This window comes from Paramisgurnus dabryanus, chromosome 6, assembly GCF_030506205.2.
Source record: "Paramisgurnus dabryanus chromosome 6, PD_genome_1.1, whole genome shotgun sequence".
Classification (NCBI taxonomy): domain Eukaryota; kingdom Metazoa; phylum Chordata; class Actinopteri; order Cypriniformes; family Cobitidae; genus Paramisgurnus; species Paramisgurnus dabryanus.
The window spans coordinates 14,383,695-14,407,656 of NC_133342.1; the positions used below are offsets into that span (position 1 = coordinate 14,383,695).

The following is a 23,962-nucleotide window of genomic DNA, read 5'->3' on the forward strand; positions in this document are numbered from 1 at the left end:
TATGACAATAAACTTACACTTGACCCTGACTAACATTACACTTTAGGGTAAAAATAAAATGAATGCCAAATATAACCTCTATAAAAGAGTGATACCATTAAACTAAAGTGGAAAGCATTTTTATGTATGTGGCGTGTAATGTTACAATCCAAGCCTCCTGAAAGCTGTAAATTCTGTTTATGGCTCTAGACTCATCTTCTCGCAGCATTAGTCTGGGCGTCTCTGCTTCACCGGTTCGGCTCGTGTGACCCCGCAGTGTTTATGCATTCAAAGCTTTGCACAGCTTGCGCGCGTGGCTGTTTATCTAATGCTTAAATGTCCGTATCGAATAGCTGACTCGCAAACACGAATGTAAATCAGACCTATCTATATGAGACTGAGTAAACAGTGATGTGGATTTGTGTGTTCTTGTGGAGGGCAGAATGTATGATACAAACAGAAGAGATTGATGGGTAACATTTCCATATCGATGACCACACAAACTGAAGCACCCGGCGGAAAAAAATCTGCTGAGCGCAGCTGTGCCTGGAAACCCATCTGCCCTTCCAACACAAGATTATTTTGGAAAGCATATTGAATCATCCATAAAGGTCAAATCTTTTACCAGATTTTTATGAAGAAATGAAAAAAAGTGGTTCATTTAACCACTTGTGTCTGCCCAGAATAAGGCAAGTAAACGATTTCAAAACAGAATATAAAAGAAACGGCATACCTAAATGTCCTCAATTAAAATATCACAAAGGCAGTTTTCCCATAGATTTACTCAGTTCATGTAGCTATAAAGGAACTGAGCATATATGATGATGTCCTCCCCCAAAACCAGCATGTTATCAGCTCTAATACATAAAAGCACCCACATGCCTTTTCCTTAATGATTACAACACACTAAGCCTTACTGCCCCCTCTCCTTATCACACCCCTTCAAACACATGGCACGGGGTCTTCACTGCACCACGCAGACGAAAGAGAGAATTAGAGAAAGAAAGGTGTGAAGAAGAGAATATATTATCGTTTGTGTAGCAGCATTCGCATGCATAACACATAAAGATAGTAACACCATCACATTGTGGGTGACGGATAATAGAGCAACATACCGAGATGTCCCAGGCATGCCAACAATGAGGACAAACACGCAAGTGAGTGGGGAGTATTTAAAGGGGACATTTCACAAGACTTCTTAAAGATGTCAAATGAATCTTTGGTGTCCCCAGAGTACCTATGTGAAGTTCTAGCTCAAAATACCATATAGATCATTTATTATAACATGTTAAAATTGCCACTTTGTAGGTGTGAGTTTTGCGTGTGTTTGATGCGCTGGATTTTCCCAACCGGGTCATGACGCGTTGCACGCGGTAAGTAAGACTTGTGTCTTATGTTGGAAATAGTCGCGTGCAAATTATATAAATGACACGAACATGTAGTGAATCATAAGTTAAAACAGTGTTGTATAGTGTTGCATGACTCGTACTCGCTCCTCCCGCGGTATAACTCCTCCTTCTTCATTTTTTCGTACGTTATCGGAAAGATTCTGTTTAGCTAATCTTTCTTTTATAAATCTGATTAAACTAAAGAGTCTTCGGAGATATAAAGGATGTCATACTATTCTATAGGTACTCCAGATTAACATCAGAAATGCAGAATCAGCGTGTGTTACGTGAGCTTTAATGATATAAAAACGGTGGTGTCACGTCATGATTGACAGCTGTGATATCGTGTGATATGCGCATTCTGCGAGAGTGAGGGCGGGGTCTTGATTTCGCGGCTTTACTTCCTGCTCACTACTGCGCAGGACTGGTCCCGAAATCGCATCTGCGCAGACTTAAGACCCAAGATGTCAGCGCCATATCGGGACACTGGCGGCATCACTTTTCACCAATGGAAGAGAGGGAAGGGGCGCCGTCCATCTTTTTTTACAGTCTATGATTGGGATGTACATGGCGGTGACTTCCATGTAAGGGGACCCGCGTGTGTATGTGGATAAAACGGCTCATTTTAAAGGTAATAAAAAACAATCCAGTTCATTATGTAAGGTCTTTATAGACCACTCATAATATAGTTATATATATTATACTGCATTTCTGTCAAGAGATTTTTTTAAACATCCCACGTGGCACCTTTAACACACATTAAAGAGGATAAATAAATGGCAGGTTAAATATGGTTCATTATAAATTCATGTTAGGTAATATATTTACTTATATTAACAAATACAACCTTATTGTCAAGTGATATCGAAATCTTTAATATTGACTTGAAATTACTGTGAAATCAAACTTTGATGCTACAAATCTCATAATTAGATCATGAAACTTTTTGCCTGGATTTCACAGACATGGTCGCATTTAATTGTAACGCACGTTTAATAAAGCTTGGCAGATTGAAGTTCTGCAGACAATCGCTTTAATTTCAAGTTTTGATCTAATTAAATCTGCCTTGCAAATGAGAATTAAATTAGTCACAGAGACGAAAACGTGTCTGCCCTGCTGAGAAAACATCAGCCAGGAGAATCTCCATTCTGTTCTTGTATCAGCCTCTACAAGGACAATATGTCCATGAACGTACGTCTCCTAGCAGCACCAGCACACGTCCATAAGCCCAGTGATCGTTTCTTAACAGGAATCCACGAAATCCTTACATAAATAAGGGCAGATGGAGATAAAAACATTTAGACAAACACTGAGTCACCATAGCAAGGCTGAATATGGATGACTCACTAGTATGAAAGACAGAGGTGGACCACAGGGACATTGTGTGAATTGGATACCTGTTGAATTATGGGATATGTACGAAGTACTTGTTACAGTGTTTTTAGTTTATATGACTTAAATAAAATAGACTATATTTAAATTTTGTTTTGTAGATGCTCTTGACCTTTAAGATCCAGAGTCTTTCAATGAAAAAAGGTTTTAGATTATAAAAAGGAAAATAGTTTTTTTTTAGGAAAATATGACTGAATGTTTCTTCCTGCAGTATTTAACCAATCACATGGAGACTTTAACACTTCTGAGTGCTTGAAATTTTTGTGCCTTATGCATCACATGTTCATTCAATGGTCTGTGGACGTGACATCTGAGGCTAAGACTAATCACAGGTTAACATTATGGTCGAACATTTTTGTGTATCTGGTATAATACAATGTGTTTGTGTAGTTTTTGCTTCAAAAAACACATTATTTTCCACATACTGTATATTTTTGTAGCTCCAGATACATTGTCTTCCTGAAAAGCTGATTGTGTACAAAACTCAGCGATTAGAAAAGCGCCAGCTAATCTGTATGTTGTGATTGGCCTGAATACCTCTGACATCAGCCGGAAATGCGACGCTCCTTACATGTTTGAAAGATTCGCTCACAATGCAATGCTAACAGGAGTTAACTTGCAGGCTGTAAGTTAAGCGGGAAGAATTATAATAATGTTGGTATTGTCTACATCCAACCTGATCTTACGAATTTCTGTGGTATAGTCACGGAATATTTTGCTAATTTTTCCGTGGCATTGTCATGGATCTCTGCATTTGTCCGTGGCCGTACAACAGACTTTCTTTTCTGTGTCATTGTCATGGATTGGTTACCCAACAGTTTTGTCCTGTTTTCTTACCATCATTGCTTCGGTTTAGGGTTAGATTTACATAAAATTACATCTTTACCCAAACCCAACTCTAATCCATCAGGTGACAATGGTTTAAAAATCAGAAAATATAAATGAGTAAATCAGAAAAAAATTATATAAAGCGATACTTAAAGTGACATCCTAACACAAACACCAAATCTTACCCAAAACCGAAGCGACAATTGTTTGAAAATAGGAAAAAGCAGTTGAGTAACCAATACGTGACAATTACACGGAAAAGAAAGTCCGTGGTACGGCCATGGAAAAATGCAGAGATCCGTGACAATGCCACGGAAAAATGAGCAAAATATTCCATGACTACACAACGGAACTTTGTGAGATCATGTTGCAACATCACCAATCCCAGGAAGTAAACTGTTGCCTACAATCCATGTGATTGTTGTAGTCTAAGAAAAGAGATTTACGTTGGAAACGATAACTTGCATCATCGTTTACTTTGGGGTTTGTTAACAATATGCAAAAGGTACATGAACTAACTCACCTACACGCTAAAATCGTGAATCAGACCATAGGAGCTCTTTAAATCCTGACCCGCAAATCTAGTTGAATGATGAGATGTGTTGTTTAAAAAACAGCCTTACCTTCTACGGTGATCTCTCGGGACCGCACAAGGTCGCTCTTGTTGCCCACCAGAATAATGGGGGTGTGCGGCAACGTCTCCCTCAACAGAAGGCGGAGCTGGGCGATCCTGTGGAAAGTGCGCCTGTCCGTCAATGAGAACACCAGGATGCACACCTCGCATTGCAGAGTGGACAGGTCCTGTCAATAAAATCACAATTCATTACAACAGAGATCAACCAGACTCTTTTTTTGCCAACCACACACACAACAATGTAACTGCAAGACAAATATTTCTTTGATCCTATAGCCCTAACTACACTTATAAAGAACGGGTTTCCATAACTTTTAATTGTTTAAGCTTTTAATTATTTTCCAAAGATGATGTTCCCTATCTCCCGTGGCCTTATGGGATATCAGAATATCGACAGGTTGCACACTTAAGAATCTCATCAGATGCACAAAGTCATCCATGTGAGAACATGCAAGGACAGGGCATCCTCAAATTCATGAAAGATAAACGCCCCTCACGCAGGGTATCAACGAGCAGGCAACTTCACTGATCTTAGCAAAAAAGCAGTCACGTCCGGGTATAAAAATATTGGAATGATGAGTTCAGACTGGAAACTGCAGAGATGAAAGAACCTAAAGATGAAAAATCAATAAGTGAGGAACAGAGATGACATAGACGGAGTACAAGGAGGAGATATGAGACAGGAAAAAGATTAGAGATACCAGAGAATAGCGTTATGGGAGAAGAATGAATGGGAATGAATATTATAGTGAATGAGGAAGTGAGCAATTGAGGCGCCTTTACATTACGTAATGTAAAAAAATGAGGTCACACACATTGTACACACACACACACGTATGTATATATGACTGTATATGTTTGTCACACAAATACGCATGCACGCACACACACAAGTAACTATTACTATAAATCCTTGTACTCATTTAACAGCTATTTCCCTTTCCACCTTTGTGTTAGTCTAGTTGTTAATACTGTTTGCTAAGCGTCAGATGTCTTTGTGTTGTGTTAAGGCTTCACTAATAAGGGTGCCTCTTCTGTTTGCAAGGGGCTCTAGATTGTTTGTGTCCATGAAAAAAGGATTAAGAGGATTTAAAGAGATGCCCGTAAATCCGTGATGTGTCTGTTGTTGTTACAGCTCACTGTTTCTCTCGGTCCCTGTTGCCACAGAGCTCAGGTGTGTTAAAAACATCACTACACAGTATTTGCCCCAGCCAGACACAAGCGTTTACCCCTGAGAATGTCACTGCGCATTATCCAAACACTTTAAAGCTGAGCTTAATATAGAGGCACACAGGGGTCACCCTCAACCCCCTCTTTATGACAGAGACCCCATCACCCCATCTATAATGAACTGAGAGGAAAGAAAATGCTTCATCCTCTGTGGACTGCTTTTTTCTCCCATCTCTTAGAAATAACAGTTGACCCAAACAGCCTTGTGAGTTTGAAATGACACTGGGGTTAATAAACAAAGACAGACTTTTCATTTTCCATCCTTCCTCTGAGCAAAAGAAGGAACAGATAAACAGTAGGATCAAGAGGGAAAGCCTATATCGTACATTATCATCCCCAAAGTCATATTTCAGCCCTCTGGAGAGCTTCCTAAACTTCACATCACTCAGCCCGGAGCGTGAGAGTCACAAAGCCCCGAAAACACAAAGTCTCCGGAGAGAAAAGTCTGGTGGCCACCTGCCACGGCCCCGTGCAGGAACGGCACGGCACATGGACGGGCCGGCACATCAGACGAACGACCTCTACTAGGGAAGGACACATGTCTTGGCACAGCAGTGAGACATCGAAACACGGTCGATAGTGCTTTGCGTGATGGAGGGCTCTCTGGGGCCATACTGACACAGCAAAAGGTCTTTTCATCATGGTTACAATAAGAGAGAAGGAGACAGTACATCGGACTAACAGCTCTGAGCCCTTCCGCTGAACCATAGGCCATCTGTCATCGTCCGCCTGTTCATGGCCATATTTACCCCAGGATTTATGATGTTTCAAAGTCCTCTATTCACACAGGTGCATGCATGCTTGCAAATGGGTTATTCTCGCAAAATAAGACTTATGAGGTGTCAAGAAACATTTTGATAAAAAAAGTAAATGCAAAGAAAAAGAGTATCAAAATAAGAAGCATACAGTTACAAACATCTCTTCATGTACTATTTTGCACATGATTTCAAATGACATCATACAAACCAATTTTGTTTTAGTTTTTCCAAATTTAAGGGGAACATTTTCATTACCGCAACTTGTCCATGACTGGATTTGGGTTCTTTGACATGGAAATATTTATAATTAAAAAATCTAAAAAATAAAAAGCTTCAGTGCATGTTATACTATAAACATTTAAAGTAAAGAAACATGTGGTTTTTGGTGATCATTGTTAAATGTAGAGACAATAATAAGGAATATAAATGTGTCAAAGACCAATTTTCTCATCCTCCGCGACAATTTTCAATCATTGTTTAAGCCCTCAAAGAACTCACATTTAAAAAAAAAAAGATTGTCAGGACATAATTGACTGTGACACTCAAGATGGCTACCAGGTAAGCAGTTCTTATTTATTCTCTCCAGAAAAAAAATTTAAATTTGGTTTGTCATAGTACCTAGACAACTTTTTAGTTGTCATTACCGAAACATGAGTTTGTAAATGCATATATTTAATGTAATATCATGTTGCGGTAATGATCATTTTGATATTGATCATCTAAAAATGTAAATAATTCTATAGGAATTTTTTTTTAAATCCTCTAAAAATAATGATTATAGTAAGTTCAGACCTTAATCTTATATGTGCAAAAAAATGGCTTCAAGTTTTTTTATTTTAATGCTGGACACCTTCAAAATCTGGATTTCGTGAGAATCACCCAAATGTGTACCATAAACTAGAGCAATTCAACACATACACGCTAGTAGCTGCATATCTGTGTTACACAAATACACATACACGCAAATCCCTTTTATGCAGTCAGCAAATATGCCTGCCAGTTTTTGGTCCTGCTGTGCAGATTAAGATAGCCAGATTAAATCGGCCGTTTCATAAAATAATTAAATTGTCTATACATTTTATTAATTATATGTTGACTGAAAAGATAACTATGCATGCTAATCCAAGTAAACAGTCATTCACATGGCATAATTCCTTTTAAAACCATGTTTACTACAAAATGTTGAAGAAAGACTATTATATTAAACAAAACAAAAATACATTTCTAAAGGGGAACATATGGCTCAAAAAAAGCTAATTCTATTCTGGATTTCTAAACAATCCTTCCAAATTTGTGCAAAACGTATTTATACGAAATACACACTACAGCCCTAAACGCTTGAAATTGTTTCTTATGTACCTATTGCTGCGGTTAAGCCTTTGGTTCAGAATCAAATGAGTTCAGTGAAGTTCACGACAAAGAAGATTACAACCTGTGTTTTTCACATGCTATTATATCATTCCCCAACTTATCTCCGAACAGAACTTGCGTTCCTCTCCGCTGGGTCATTTACCACCAACACACCTTCTTCCGTCTACCAGGCATTCTGGCACAGAAAGATTACACGAAACCAGGCCAGGTCCTGGCTCGCGAGCCAATACACAGATTAAAAAAACAAACATGAAAGTGGATCGAGGACGAGGGTCTTGCATTGCAGATAAGAGACTTTAATTTGTTACTCCACATGGGGTGGGAGGTCGTGTCTGATAATAGGATGTTGGGACTTAACCGTGAGCCGTGTGTGTTTCGTTAAACCGGTGTGAGGTGCCACACCCCCGCAGACAGATATGCCATCTGTCCACGCACACACACCACTCCCGAAACATACGAATACTCTGGACGGCTGTCAGACAATCTAAAAGTGCCACTAAACCAAACAATCCAAACACAAAGCACACCCTGCAAGCAATTTTGGCTAAAACAAGGCTGGTCTAATAGACGTCTAACTATAGCCCAAGAATAGGCGATGCATATACTTTTAAAACATGTAAAAGAAATGAAAGCAAACACCTTGAACATATGTTGACTCTGCTTACATGATGGAATATTGTACATCTCAAAGTTATTTGGGAGAAACAGCATGTAATCAAATTTAAGGTTACTTATTGTAGAATTGGGGTTACTCACTATTTTGGGTCTATAGTTAAAGAGACACTCCACTGTTTTGAAAAATGCAAAATTTTCAGCTCCCCTAGAGTTAAACATTTGATTTGAACCATTTTGAAATCCATTCAGCTGATCTCCGGGTTTGACAGTACCACTTTTAGCATAGTTTAGCATAATCCATTAAACCTGATTAGACCATTAGCATCGCCCTAAAAAATAACCAAAGAGTTTCGATATTTAAAACTTGACTCTTCTGTAGTTACATGATGTATTAATACCGACAGAAAATTAAAAGTTGTGATTTTCTAGGCAGATATGGCTAGGAACTATACTCTCATTATGACGTAATAATCAAGGACTTTGCTGCCGTAACATGACTGCAGGAGGCACAATGATATTACACAGCAGACAAAAATAGTCCCCTTAGTATATTTCAATAGCAGGGGACTATTTTCGGGAACTGCGTAATAACATTGCCCCTCTTGCAGTCATGTTACGGCAGCAAGTCCTTGATTATTACAACAGAATGAGAGTTTATTCCCCAGCCATATCTGCCTAGAAAAGCACAACTTTTAATTTTCTGTCAGTCTTAATACACAATGTAACCACAGAAGAGTCAAGTTTTAAAGATGCAATTTGTATTTATGCGCCACTAGATGGCGCCATATCAAATCAATAACAATGGCGTTGTTTAATGATGCTCTGAAGCAGCGTGGAATTATGGGATTTGTAGTCTTTAACTCAACCGCTGATGGCCATCAATCAGACGCGAACGAGAAATCACGTTGATGGATAAGGTAATCAAGTATTATAAATTTGTTTGATGACATCGTTTATTTCATTATGTAAGTTTATATGTGATGTTCAAAACGAAATTTTTAGTCATAGATGTTATACTATTAGTCCAAATTCAATGGTTAACACAGCATAGAATTAAGTTTTCAACTTACAATCTACAATGATTTTTCACATAATGTATTGACAGTACAAATCTTATCTTGAAGCGTCTTAAAATGACCATTTTTATTGCTGTACAATACCTTTTGATGTGCATATCGTCCGTGGGAAGACGCGCTGATTACAATCTACACACTAATGTTGTGATCAATATAATAGCATACGTTTTTTGAAGGGTTACAAATCAAAACAACTCACCCATCGCGTAAAACACAAGCAGGATCAGAATATCGGTCTAGTTAAATGTTGTCGTGAAGCTCTCTCCATCCAGATAATGCAACAACAAGTTGATCCTCTCTCGTTTTGTTCCAAACTCTTCTTTGGTCGTTTGGTTGGCCCTTACGCTTACAGGAGCTGTCTTTGCTGACACAATGAGTGGCAGACGGTAAAAAGTAATCCATAAGTCCATAAGCAAGTGTGTAGCCCGACAGGCGCTAACGCATAGTTCCGCATTTGTCCACGACACTGGCTCGCTGCGTCTGAAAACTCAAGGCAGTGACTTGTTGCCTCGCTGCCTCATGAGGAAATGACTTCGGAGGCATGAACGCAGCTCAGAGAAAGGCTTTCAGACGCACTTCAAAGGCGGTGTGTTTGAAATATAAACAGAGAGCGCCTTTCTGATAACTAATCACATATTTGAAAACTACAATACTAATTTCTCGCTAGAAATGCAATTAAAATGTGTAAAAAGTGAAAATATACATTTATTTACACTAAATTTGAGCTCCAGTCGCTTCCTTGGCCGCCATTTTATTTTTTCGACCTCGACCACTGTTGTCATGTGGTTTTTACGTCAGTAAAGGCGATGACAAAGGGTCACATGGATATTAACGTCATTGACAGGAGACTACACTGCCCCATAACAATGTTTTGAATGGCAATTTTCTCACGATTTACAAGTAGTTGAAAACATTACAGATATTGATAGTAGCCTACTCAGCTGGACAAAATATATAACACTGGCCTAGTGGTTTTTGGACATTTTACTGCAAATATTTTACAAATTGCACCTTTAAATAGGAAAAATATCGAAACTCTTTGGTTATTTTTAAGCGCAATGCTAATGGTCTAATCAGATTCAATGGATTATGCTAAGCTATGCTAAAAGTGGTACCCCCAGACCCGGAGATCGTCTGAATGGACTCCAAAACGGTAAAAGTGAAAAGTTCTAGGGGAGCTGGGAAATGAGCATTTTTCAAAAAAGTGGAGTGTCCCTTATACCATCATTTCACTGTCTCAGTTTTTGCTTGCTGGGATACCTCAGCAGCAATAAAAGCCTACCCGCTGTGCCCAACGCCCAGACATCAAACAAAAACATCATGCTAATGAATGTTGACGTAGCTCACACCCCATAAAGTCCAATGTGGTTGCACGCTACACCTAACCGTACGACTCTCAGCGGTACATTGCACATTCTCCCTAACTGAGATAAACAGACCTATATTTCACACCTCTCACAAAACGCTTCAAGTTTTCACACACGATGGCCCAGCCCACACCTCATCTCCACATGAGAAACCATTAACTGGGCCAAACAACAACAACAAAAAAAGAAACCTAAGCCATGTAGCATCATGTATATTTTAGCTCAAGAGTAATCAATAAGTAATAGCCAAGGTGAACTGGACCAGTTTACTGATTCATGAGCAGGGACAGTAACCTGTATTCATTTGCATTTGCAGGAGCTTGCTGCTATGTTTGGTATAGAATCAACCATTGCTTCCTTTGAATATTGCTGGTACATATTGTACAGTATATTGCCTATGCTATTATGAAAAATGTAAAAAAGGAATAATTGATGACAAGCCATTGAATTATAAGAAAATAATGCACACCCAAGGTGCAATGCGGCACGACGCGAAGCAGAGTGCTGTTACACCGTGGGTGTGCATTATTTTTAATAATTCAAAGGACCGGAGTCAATTATTCCTCTTATACCACGGTTACCACAAACATTGCTCTGGTGCCTATTTTATGACATTTGACAAGTTAGGTGTGCAGTTATCAGAAATTAATGCATACCCACAGAACATTTTTCAGCCAATCAGAATACAGCATTTACTGTAACAGGCACGTGGTATAATTATAAATAATAAATACAACGGTAATGATATGAAGAGTTTTCCGCATTATTTTGCATGTTTTTAAACCATACGAACACTAGGCTCTTTAAACAGCAAAACAAACAAAAGCTCAGTGGTCCAGCAAGACTGCCGAAATTGCTTACAGCTCCTACTAAGATGCACTGTGTGACTTCTACACAACTAAGGCAAAAAGGCATTTCCAACCGTTACACAAACACTACCCCCTGGCATTGTTAAGACAAACAGTCAGTCCTAGTTCAAAGCTTTAATGCTAAAACTTTTATTTGATATAGCTTCCAATAAATGAAAATGGAAAGCCCATTAGACTGTGGTATACAGCGGCCATTACTGTGTGCTCTGGTTGTCGACTGCACATTTTGGAAAATGTAATACAGTAGGCTATTTGGGTATGAAATATAAGCCCGAAATAAACAGTTTTCTATTCCAATTTTAACTCTTGTTATATTTTAGCTGACTGTAGTCACTATTTTCATTTGAATGAAATCCAATTTTCTAAGGTCACGGCCCATTAAGGCCTAATTGATTTATTGTGACAATAGCCGCAGAGCTCTCTGTTAATGTAGTGTACACAGGTAATCAGAGACAGGTTTGAAAGCAATGACATCATTGTGCTGGAACACGAAACTGGAGCACGATGTAAATCCCTGCGCTGACCAATGGCACGACCGGAGGCAGAATACGTCTGCAGTTTGCGTAAGGAAGTGACTGACAATCTGAAGCTATTTTAAGAAAAAGAATGATTTATTTAAAAGACATTCTTCCTCCCTGTTGCTGTCAAAAGCACTTCAAGTCAGCAGGCTAACCTGGCCAGTCTAGACTTCATAGGGCTCTGAATGAGCTGATGTGTTAGGTGTAGATTGGCTGTATAAGAATCATGTAGTGAAAGTAAAATAACCTCTGCTACAGAACTGGGACATTCTGCATCTTTTAAAACTAGTACACAATGTAGCATTGTGAAAGAATGAGTTCATTCTAGTACTCTCTCTCTCTCTTTCTATCGCACAGTTGTTCCCTTTTGCATGCTTCAGTTATTGCAATAAGTTGACAGTAAGGGTGCAGTCTGCAGCACTGACTGCAGTCATACAGTACACTTTCAGCATCTTCTCAATAGATCTGCTGACCTAGTTTTACAATAGAGAAAGTGCTGATCCTTACAGATACCAAAGTAGCCTACTGTTAATCAGCAAAAATTACGTTTTGTCTCAAGACAGCACTGTAGGCAATTAAGTTTAGCCTATATATCAATACATTGCATTTATTTTTACATTTACTGTGAAACTTAAATTGTTTTAGAGTGTAAGAAATAAATGCTGTTTATTAATGAAAATTAATGTGACTTGGCAAATCTACGCATCTTAACTTTTATGTGCACTGCAAAAAATGACTTTCTTACTCAGTATTTTTTTTTAAATATCTAAAAATTTATTTTCTTGATGAGCAAAATGACCTAGGAAAATAAGCCTAGTTTTTAGACAAAAAATATAAAATGTAAGTGAATAAATTCAAAAATAAATTTTCTTCAATTAACTGTTTATAGACCGTTTCAGCAGTAACAACATAAACAACGGCTGTCGCGGTCCGCACGTAACTTCCGTAGGCTCCGCTAAGAATACAACAAAGTACTTTAAACGTAGTTTATTTATATAACAAGCAAAAAAACAACACATAGATTACCTAGGAAACCAAAACATTTGTTATTTTCGAGGAGGCATTTGTTCAAGAGTTCAGTTTAGCAACTAGTCAGAAAAAAATCGAAACCGGAAGTAAAGTTCGGATCCAGACGTGTATCACGTGCATCCGATGAAACCGTCTATAAAAAAAGTTAAAAAGTAAGCTTAGAAAAATATTCTTATTCCATTTTTTGCTTGTTTTAAGCACTAGTTTACTTAAAGTTTATATTTTTGTCTGAAAACTAGACTGATTTGTCTGATTTTCCTAGATCATTTTGCTCATCAAGAAAATACATCTTAATTTAAGAATGGTTAGATATTTTTACTGAAAACAAGACAAAAATACTAAGTAAGAAAGTCATTTTTTGCAGCGTGAATCAAGGTCTTATAACAGCATTGCAGTAGTTGCATCTTAAAGGGATATTCCAGGCAAATATTAAAATTAACCCATGATATACTCACCCTCAAGCAATCTGTGATACATATGTCAATCATCTTTCAGACAAGCACATATGGGGCCCTATTTTAACGATCTGAAACGCAAGTGCGAAGCGCAAAGCGCTATTGACTTTGTGGGCGGATCTTGGGCGCTGTTGCTATTTTCCCGGCGGGAGAAATAACTCTTGCGCCATAAGGTTTCTTATGAAAACATTTACATAAAATAAACGTAATACAGCCACACAACAAACTTATGAAAATATTTAAATAAAACTATCACCACAATGCTCACCACAATGATTTCCCTTATCTCATGTGTTAGTATTTTTTATTGTAACAATTTATGATTTGCAAAAATAACTGTTGCATCTGTGTAGATTAGATAAGCAAACTGTGAGCGCATTGTGCACGCTATACATTATGGTCAAGCATGCGCCCTTAAAATAGCATAATGAGTGGCGCAATAGTTTTTTTTTTTGCACCAGAACACGCCTCCTTTTTTGCGCTGAACCGCCCAGGGAGCGCAAGTTCATTCTCTAGTTTGCCGACGTGCGTCTGTGGAGGGAAAAACCAGATTTGCGCTGGTGCAAAATACAAATGATACATGCGTCACTGACAAAGTCAATTGCGCTGGGGGCAAGATCGGACCCATGAAGTTATTTTAGTACCGTTAATGTCTTTGCTCTTCCAAGCTTTATAAATGGTAGAAAACAGGGATCATGGAACAACGTTTGACCTTAAAGCCCCAAAAGTGCATTAATCCTTCACAGAGGTAATCCACATGGCTCCAATAGGTTAATAAAGGTCTTCTACGGGTAATCGATCACTGGCGGCGTTTCACGAAAACCTAGGGTATGGCACAATTTACTCTGGACGTACAAGGACATTCTCAATAACAATAAATATCAGATCTATAAAACCTCATTATATTTATATGTGATAGTCGTATGTCTTAGTTGGTTACCTCATATGTGCTAAGATATTAACACATTTTTTTTGTAAAAGGGCTGAATGGAAAAACATCATGCAAGTGGCCATATTCAAAAAGGCGTGCAAATAAGAAATAATAAGGACATCATGAGTCCTCCTTCAATAGGAACCCCGCTATTATAAATTGTGTTCGACTTCAAGCTGCGGTGCAAGAACATCAGGCGGATGACATCAAAGTACCGCAAGGATGAGTCGAGAAATAATACGGAAGAGTTTGCTTTCAAATCACTTTGATATAATCCGCCTGTTGGTTCCTGTGGCGTAGCATAAAGTCGAACACATGTGTAAATTATCACAATTAGTAATGTTCCAATATTCTGATATGTTCTAATAAAAATATTTAAAATTATCTTTGAAGTGGACATATCATTAGTGCTTCTATTAACCTAGAAAATGTAAAAAAAAAAGAACAACACAGTAACTTGGTTTTGGTAAACCATTCTCTGCAAGCATGTGAAAAAAATTGCTAATTGAAATTTTGCTCCCCTTGTGATGTCAGAAGGGGATAATACCACCCCTTAATCTGCACTATCCAACCACGGCACTGCCATTTATTGCAGAGATCAGCTCATTTGCATTGAAGGACACACCCTAAAACAGCACATTTTGCTCACATCTACAAACTGGCAAGTTTAACATGTTATAATAAATTATCTATATGGGATTTTGAGCTAGAACTTCACATGCATACTCTTGGGACAACAAAGATTTATTTGACATCTAAAAAAAGTATTGTGAAATGATCCCTTTAATGAGCATCATTATAGACGGTTTTATCAGTAACAACATAAACAAGCGTCTTTCGTGGAAAACACGTAACTTCCGGTAAACTCAGCTAAGAATAAATAACAAAAAAATCAGTTTAAAGTAGTTTACTTATATAACAAGCAAAAAAAACAACACATAGATTACCTAGGAAACCAAAACATTTGTTATTTTCGACAATGTATTTGTTTAAGAGTTCAGTTTAGCAACTAGTCAGACCATTAAACAAACAGAAACCGGAAGTAAATTTCGGACCAGGCGCATAATCGCGTCACTGCACGTGCGTCCAATGAAACTATTTAGGCTGTTAATTTCTGCTGTTTTGTATGAATGTAAGGGTATGCGATTGCCATTCTCTGCCATATGCAAACGCCACCCCATAATCAGTGATTTTTTTTTAAGAAAAATATCCATATTTCAAACTTTATAAACTGTAATAACTAGCTTCCGGTAACGGCACCATCTTGGACTCACGTGATTCACAAGAGAGTTTTGGCCATAGGTACTCTGCGCATAAACTCTCATGAATTGTGTAAGTCTAAGATAGCATTGTTACAAGAAGCTAGATATTATAGTTTATAAAGTTTAAAATATGGATATTTTTGTTACAAAATCGCATTTTGGGGCTTTGAAAAGCAAGGACATTTACTAAAATAGCTCCAAATGTGTGTGTCTGAAAGATGATGGACATATGCATCTCAGATTGCTTGAGGGCGAGTACCTACATGGGCTAATTTAGACTTTTGGCTGGAGTATTGGGTCACATTCATAAAAAATGCTGGGTTATTTTCAACCCAGCGTTGGGTCAATAGGGGATGAACCAGCCAGTTTGGTTGTAATCTAACCTTTTTAAATGTTTAAATGTTGGGTTCTTGCCACATTGAAAACCACCAATGATTAATTTTTAAGCATTCAGTGACATTTTTAAATAAATCACAGCTTGTTGTGATGTTTCCTGCAAGGCAATAATTGACTTTAATTTGATCAATTGCAATGTCTACCCCCATTTAACTAAAACTCTAATTAATGATAAAAACTACATAACTAAATTACTGACAGACTTCTGCACCACATCCTTTATTAGTAGCCGTTCATTTATCAACTGCAGATTAAAAATCAATGAACCATGTAACCATAAGAGGAGCTCTGAATCTCAGCATCTGTAAAACAAATCATTACTCAATAGTTTATAATGGGATTTTTGCTGGCTGTAACAACTGGTAGCCATGGCAACCCAGAACGGGCCAGGCGGGTACGGAACGTAATGCAGTTGCGGAGGTCACAGGTCACGTGATACAATGTGCCAAGAGATAATTTCAGAGAGAAATTGCAAAATGGAGTAAGAGAAAATGATGGAATTGGGCGAGTCTGAAGTACTTCCACTCAGTGCTCTCTCTCTCCCTCTCTCTCTCCTGGAATAAATCCAAAACTCCATTGACATTCATGCGTGTACACACAAAGTGAGAGGAGTCAGAGAAACAAATAGCATCTCAATCAAAAGAGATTTAATAAGACACAAGCATCATTGGGAAGCGGACCTGACCTGCCTAAGTCAGGTATACTTTGCCTAGGGAGTTGAATGCATTTGAATAATCAATGTGGTATTTTAAATACATGCACAACCTTATGATGCCTCATTCGGGCAAATGCATTTGAAAGAAACCTAGTGAACTGACTCAAAGACATGTCATGGCTCTGTTCCAAAGCATACAGAGATTCTTCATTGCCAGCTGCCTACATTGGCAGCTGCCGGTAAAACAATGTCCACATGAGACTTAATTTGCAATTGGTTTCAACAGAGTTTGATAAATAAGCAAATGAAAAAATAAAACATAACAGATAAATACTGGGTAAAATAAATAAAAGTTTATATTCAAAACCACACTCTCACCATATTGCGCATTGCAGTGCATTCTAAGATCACTGCAATCATTTGAGCAATCTGGGCAATATGAGAGATATCTTAAGAGGCACAATAATTAAGATGCCGAACTTGAGGAACAGCCATGGGATTGTGACTGTGATGCCTTGATGACTCTGTAGGCAGCTCACTTTCAAAGCAGAGTATATGATTCATATGAAAATCACAACCATGTGCCTGTGTGATAACTGATATGAGTCTGTGTGTTCTAGGCAAAATGTATCATCATATTTCAGAAAATAAACATAATACTGAGTAAAATACAGCCACATTACATGCATGGTTCTGTCAGATAAACAAGTGTGAGGAAAATATTTGAATTTATGGAAGATATACAGAAAATATATATATATTACCTAAAGGATTATTAGGAACACCTGTTCAATTTCTCATTAATGCAATTATCTAATCAACCAATCACGTGGCAGTTGCTTTAATGCATTTAGGGGTGTGTCCTGGTTAAGACAATCTTCTGAACTCCAAACTGAATGTCAGAATGGGGACAAAAAGGGGATTTAAGCAATTTGATCATGGCATTGTTGTTGGTGCCGCCAGACTGGCCGGTCTGAGTATTTCACAATCTGCTCAGTTAGTAGGATTTTCACGCACAACTATTTCTAGTATTTACAAAGAATGGTGTGAAAAGAGAAAAACGTCCAGTATGCGGCAGTCCTGTGGGCGAAAATGCCTTGTTGATGCTAGAGGTCAGAGGAGAATGGGCCGACTGATTCAAGCTGATAGAAGAGCAACTTTGCCTGAAATAAACACTCTTTACAACCGAGGTATGCAGCAAAGCATTTGTGAAGCCACAACATGCACAATCTTGAGGTGGATGGGCTACAACAGCAACAGACCACACCAGGTACCACTCATCTCCACTACAAATAGGAAAAAGACACTACAATTTGCACAAGCTCACCAAAATTGGACAGTTGAAGAGTGGAAAAATGTTGCCTGGTCTGATGAGTCTCGATTTCTGTTGAGACATTCAGATGGTAGAATCAGAATTTGGCGTAAACAGAATGAGAACGTGGATCCATCATGCCTTGTTACCACTGTGCAGGCTGGTGGTGGTGGTGTAATGGTGTTGGGGTTGTTTTCTTGGCACACTTTAGGCCCCTTAGTGCCAATAGGGCATTGTTTAAATACCACAGCCTACCTGAGCATTGTTTCTGACCATGTCCATCCTTTTATGACCACCATGGTACCCATCCTCTGATGGCTACTTCCAGCAGGATAATGCTCGAATCATTTCAAATTGGTTTCTTGAACATGACAATGAGTTCACTGTACTAAAATGACCCCCACAGTCTCACCAGATCTCAACCTTATAGAGAATCTTTGGGAACTGGTGGAACGGGAGCTTCGTGCCCTGGATGTGCATCCCACAAATCTCCATCAACTGCAAGATGCTATCCTATCAATATGGGCCAACATTTCTAAAGAATGCTTTCAGCACCTTGTTGAATCAATCCCACATAGAATTAAGGCAGTTCTGAAGGCGAAAGGGGGTCAAACACAGTATTAGTATAGTGTTCCTAATAATCCTTTAGGTGAGTGTATAGAAGGTGGTTGATAAATTAAGAACCAAGGTCAGAACTAGGTCAGAGAGACACCAAGAGGAATTTTTAACCTAGAGGAAGATGGATGTAAATTATTCAATGACAAATATGTTCTTTCACAAGGTTCAGCATCAAAGATACAACTACACGGTGTGCAAATCTCAGATGTATATTAATATATTTAAATATGTGACCTTGTATGTGAAATACAGGCTACATTCTCATAATCTTAAGAATTGACTTCACATTGATTTTAATTTTAGTCATGGTCATACTCAGTCAATATAAACCTCCAAAGACCTGGATGTCCACATACATGGACATCACATATTTTTTTGTTGTTGTTTGCACAGAATTAATACTTAATTCTTTGTAACTGGAACCTGTTGCACCTAACGCCAAAATAGCTGTAAGAAATCTAAAAAAAGACAAACCAAAGCTCGGGTCTTAGGAGGTTAAAGATATTCAAATTATATTTTCACAGAATGTTCATTACGTTATGTAGACTAGATGATGAGTTTATTTAGAAAACAGTAAATTACAAAAAATTACTTGAGTAATTTCAAAGATTGGGTCACATTTCTTTAGGAAATAAATTTGCAGGTTATAAAAGATTAAAACAAGTAAACAAAAAATAATTAAGGCTCTGCATTCTGCACTATTTTGGTGTCATAATTACTATAATTAAACTATGGTTACTGCAAAATTACCATGGTGTTGCTATAAAAACCATGTTTAAATCAGTATTAAGAACTGATTGATGACTTTACTAACCCCTTAAAATAAACAAATCACACATTGATTATGCAAATGCACTGGTCACGACTAAGTCACATCCTACTAATCCAGACGTTCTCAACTCTGGCCCTCGAGATCCACTTTCCTTCATAGTTCACCTCCGACCCCAATCAAACACACCCGAACCTGCTGATCAAGCTTTCACCAGGGTTGGATCTAATGTATGCAGGAGGGTAGATCTCCAGAAATAGGGTTGATGACAAAGTGCCAAGGTCAAATCGCCCTGTGAAATTATTTTATAGCGGATGCACATAAACTATAAACGGATCCTAAACTTCCGGAGTTGCATGCAGCAGAAATGATACAAATTACAGGAAACTGAAAACTATTTCCCCTAAAGTAAAAGGAAACAGAAACGATAAACAACAGACAACCTCTGCTGGAGGGTCAAGAGCAGAACACCATGTTTCTAATCTACTTTCTTATCCATTCCTTTGAAGTCTCTATTAACCTCTGTCTCCCTCTCTCTTTCTCTCGTTCTCTTTCTCTCTCGCACACACATGCACGTGAATCATGTCTGTTTCTACCCAATTAGCAGAACTGTACATCAACCATGTACATTTTATGCTGGCAGTAAAGAAATTACAATGTATCTTTTTGTTTTAAAAAAGCTCAGGTTTCAGTAAAAGAAATTCTGCATTTGAGACGCTTCGCCATTGTTTTGACAATCAGCACACAGATACACCCAGATAATCAACACAATTTAGTTTGTAAATATTTAAATATATGCAAGAATTACCAATCACCATCAACAAATATTATGAGATGATTACAAGTTGGATTACCTATAAAAAGAAATACTTAATCATTATTTAGGTTGTGTTTTCAAAATATGTGTTTTTTGCGTCCTGTGTCAAAACCATTAATGATAAAAGAGACGCTCACGTTCACAAAATACATACAAGACACTCCCTTAACAGTCAACTTTGATTACGCATGAGATTATGCAAGTATCTGGCAAATGCGAGCGTTTCTTTTATCATAAACCATTTAGATGCGTCTACGGCAGGCACTTATTTTGACAAGACATGTGATGCACATAGGATCACTCAAGCGCAGAATACATATTTTGAAAAAAGGAACCACACAACAGGCTGCATACATGTTGTGATGAACTTTGCATCGAGCGCCCTCGATAAAAGAAGTCACCAGCCGCCATTGTATTTAATGTCTGTTTAAAGTAAATTTAAAGAACCGTTTCTAAATACATTATAAGTGTTAGAAATGTATTGCTGAAACAGATTACAAAGACTGTGACCTATGTGATACTGAATTGTGGAGTTTTTCTCTATTTTTGAGTTTAGGATTTTTTGGGTGGGCCTAAAATTATGATTCGATGACGCACTGTAGCCACCGAGCATGGCGCCACCCCTAACACAATCGCGAGCACCCATTTAGGTAGTAGCGGTATTCTAAAGTTGAAAGAGATGGCAGCTTTGCCAAAAGTGGGTGTGGTTTCAGCACTGACAGCGGCCACGCCCCCAGTTTTGAGAACAGAGAAGAATTTGATAACTTATTTTATTTACTTGACTTTTTTCATTATTTAAATTTGTCTGGGTGGTTAATAGAACCTTTATTTAATCAATGGATTTTAGTAGTAGGAGACAAATAAGGGGGGGGGGGGGGGGGTCGCACACCGGCCGCGTCTAGGACAACCCGGAGGTATCGTAAACCGGAAGTGCACATTAAATAGCGCGAGCTTTGTCAGATAGCGTCTATTCAACATGCAAAATATACGTTAGCAGCCAATGTTAATCATTAATGATTTAGGACAAATATGATGTTATTTAATGTTAAACTATGTGAGTGGCGCTGTATGGCACAACAGGGATTTGGGCAACTTCCTGAGTCAAAGCTGGGCGGCGCGTGTTTGCCACCTGGCGACACCTGTGTGCGTATACTCATAGAAAACAATGTGTTCGATTTTTTTAGAACGGTGCAGCGCTGCGCTGAGCTGCGCGGCCGGTGTGCGATCCCCTTAAGTCTTCATAGTTGAGGTACCCTTTAAAGGGACTAGTGGAAAATATATATTTTTTTAACTTCATAACATAACCATACAATTTAGAGAATAGGAATATGATAGTGCCTTGAAATATAGACCACCTTGTAATAAAAGCCTCATTCTGCTTTATGCATTTGTAAGTATGTGTATTTGACTCACCTGTTTCCAATTGTCATATACTAAAATTGTGCTGTCCTCATCATCCACGGTAACTCGTCTTTGGTAACCCTCATCTGCAACACACAAATACCTCTGTTAATAACTGACATTAAAGCGTGAGAAAATGAAATCACCTACAGTTTGTTCATTCAGCTGTTATTTTTTTCTGCAGTTGAGCAGAAGCTGGTAATTTTACCGGGTTCAAATGCATAATAACACATCAGTGAAAAGAATACAAAAGACGTTTTGAAAGCAGAGTTCAGAATTAGACTCGAGACGTTGCGTAACAATAATCTTACTAAGGTCGTGATACAGAATTGATGCACAAGGGCACTCAGATTTCGTCTGATTGGCTCTTTATCCCCTAGTAAATGACATGCTCGGTTTTGTGCAGCACTTCGCTGGTTTTCTCCCACATCATTAAGACACAACATGATGAAAGACCTGCAACAAGATGGATGCCTTCATAGCACCCACTCTGCTTTTTCCAATCAAATCCTGAGAGCCTTACACTAGTGATCTCGGGTGTCTGTGAGGTGATAACTGTACGTGTTTCATCCACAGCAAAGCTAAGAATAGGACAGTCCTTCACATCCAACTTCAACTTGAGTCTTAGCAAAAAAGAAAAATAACTAGACTATATAACCATGAGTTATATTACACTTATCTAGGGCTGCATACCGATTAATCGCAGCTAATCGTTTCCAGAATAAAACTTTTTGCTAACATCATCAAAATGTGTGTGTACTGTGTATAAAAATTCTGTATATATAAATACACACACATGCATGTATGCGTTTAAGAAATATTTACATGTTTATAAACACTTTTATATTTATATATAATAATAATATTATTATATTTAAATATGAATACTTAAAGTCACTATGAAACGAAAGTATCGATTGCCTAATTTTCCCTGTTGTGATCCGAGTGAAACCGGCTTCTGAAATGAAATAAGGCAGGGCTGGATTTGAATTTGTCCATCAAGATCTGATTGGATCTTTTGAAGCTGGGTCGTGTTGCTAATTGCTAATCGCAGCGATCTTCTCCCAGACCCCGCCCACCTGCCATTCCATATGACCAGAAGTAAGGAAAGATCGTTTTTTGAGGAGGGGAGGAGATTTGCATTTTTAATTAAAGGGGACAAAGAATGATTGAATGATTATTTATCATTGTTCTGTGATGTGACATGTAGACAACAAACTTTTAGCTGGGTCTGTATGTAATGCCTAGAAGCTTCCTAAAAACCTCTCTGAGAAAGCTATTAGCGTGGGGGATTTTAAATACATGGTTTTCCACCTATTTGACATCCCTTCTGGCTTAACTGGCAACCACATTAAGAAATGCAAGCACTTGACGCTGATTGGCTGCCTTTGCTGCCACTCAAACAAATGTAACTTTGCCATATGTCTTCATTGCCATCGTTCTGTGATGTGACATGTAGACAAAATTTTTTTTGTTTGGGTCTGTAATGCCTTAGAAGCTTCCTATAAACCCCTCCCTCAGATAGCTCTATTAGCGTGGGGGATTTTAAACAAGTGGTTTTGCACCTATTTGGCTCCCCCTACTGGCTTAACTTGCAATCTCATTACTGATTGGCTGACTTTGCTGCCACTCAACAATTTAGCCAATTATTTTAAAGTGGAGGGGCAGTGAGATGCCTGTGATGTCATAAGCATCAGTTTTTCAGATTGGGCCGTTTTCTGGCTGACATTTCTAAAAGAGGAATTTCTATGAGACTGAGATGTTTAGCATGTCTAGCACTTTTTGTATGTTCGTGAATGCGGGTAGACTACCATTATTCAACCAAGACAAGGTAAAAATGGTTTTTCATTCTCTGTCCCCTTTAAAAAATATATAAACACATGTTGATCATAACAGCCCTTAGGATTTTTACCTACTGTTGGACTTATGTATATAGTTTGAGTGACACAAAAGGGCAAAATCTTTACCGGCTGCGTGGGTTTCCGAGTCTACCGAGAGTGATCTGTCCGACAGTCCAGCAAGAGAAAGTGCTAGAGACGATTTGCCGACACCATTTTGACCCAGCAGTACTATCCGAAGGGGCCCGAAGTACTTTTGCTGTGGTGGTTTTGTCGGAGGAGAATCTTGGGCATCGCTGATACTGATTTGTGGAGTCGCACACACGTCGAGCCCCGGTGTCCAATCGTAGTCCTCGGACACTGCCTCTTCTCGCTTTAACTGATGCTTGATTGGCAAGGGCGTGCTGCCCCTGCGTAGCTGTGGAGCAGTCGATAGAGTTAAGCCAAAATCCTG

The 23,962-nt window shown here is 38.4% G+C and overlaps 1 protein-coding gene across 1 annotated transcript in view; it reads right to left on the reverse strand.

The window, feature by feature from the left end:
• Positions 1-23,962, reverse strand: part of rem2 (RAS (RAD and GEM)-like GTP binding 2) — a 34,981-nt gene that overhangs the window by 9,716 nt on the left and 1,303 nt on the right. Inside the window, exons 2-4 of the mRNA XM_065267387.2 lie at positions 23,638-23,959; positions 21,683-21,756; positions 4,211-4,388 (exon numbers count right to left, since the gene is read on the reverse strand). Coding sequence (XP_065123459.1) covers positions 4,211-4,388; positions 21,683-21,756; positions 23,638-23,959 — 574 coding nt within the window. The remainder of the gene's footprint in view (positions 1-4,210; positions 4,389-21,682; positions 21,757-23,637; positions 23,960-23,962) is intronic.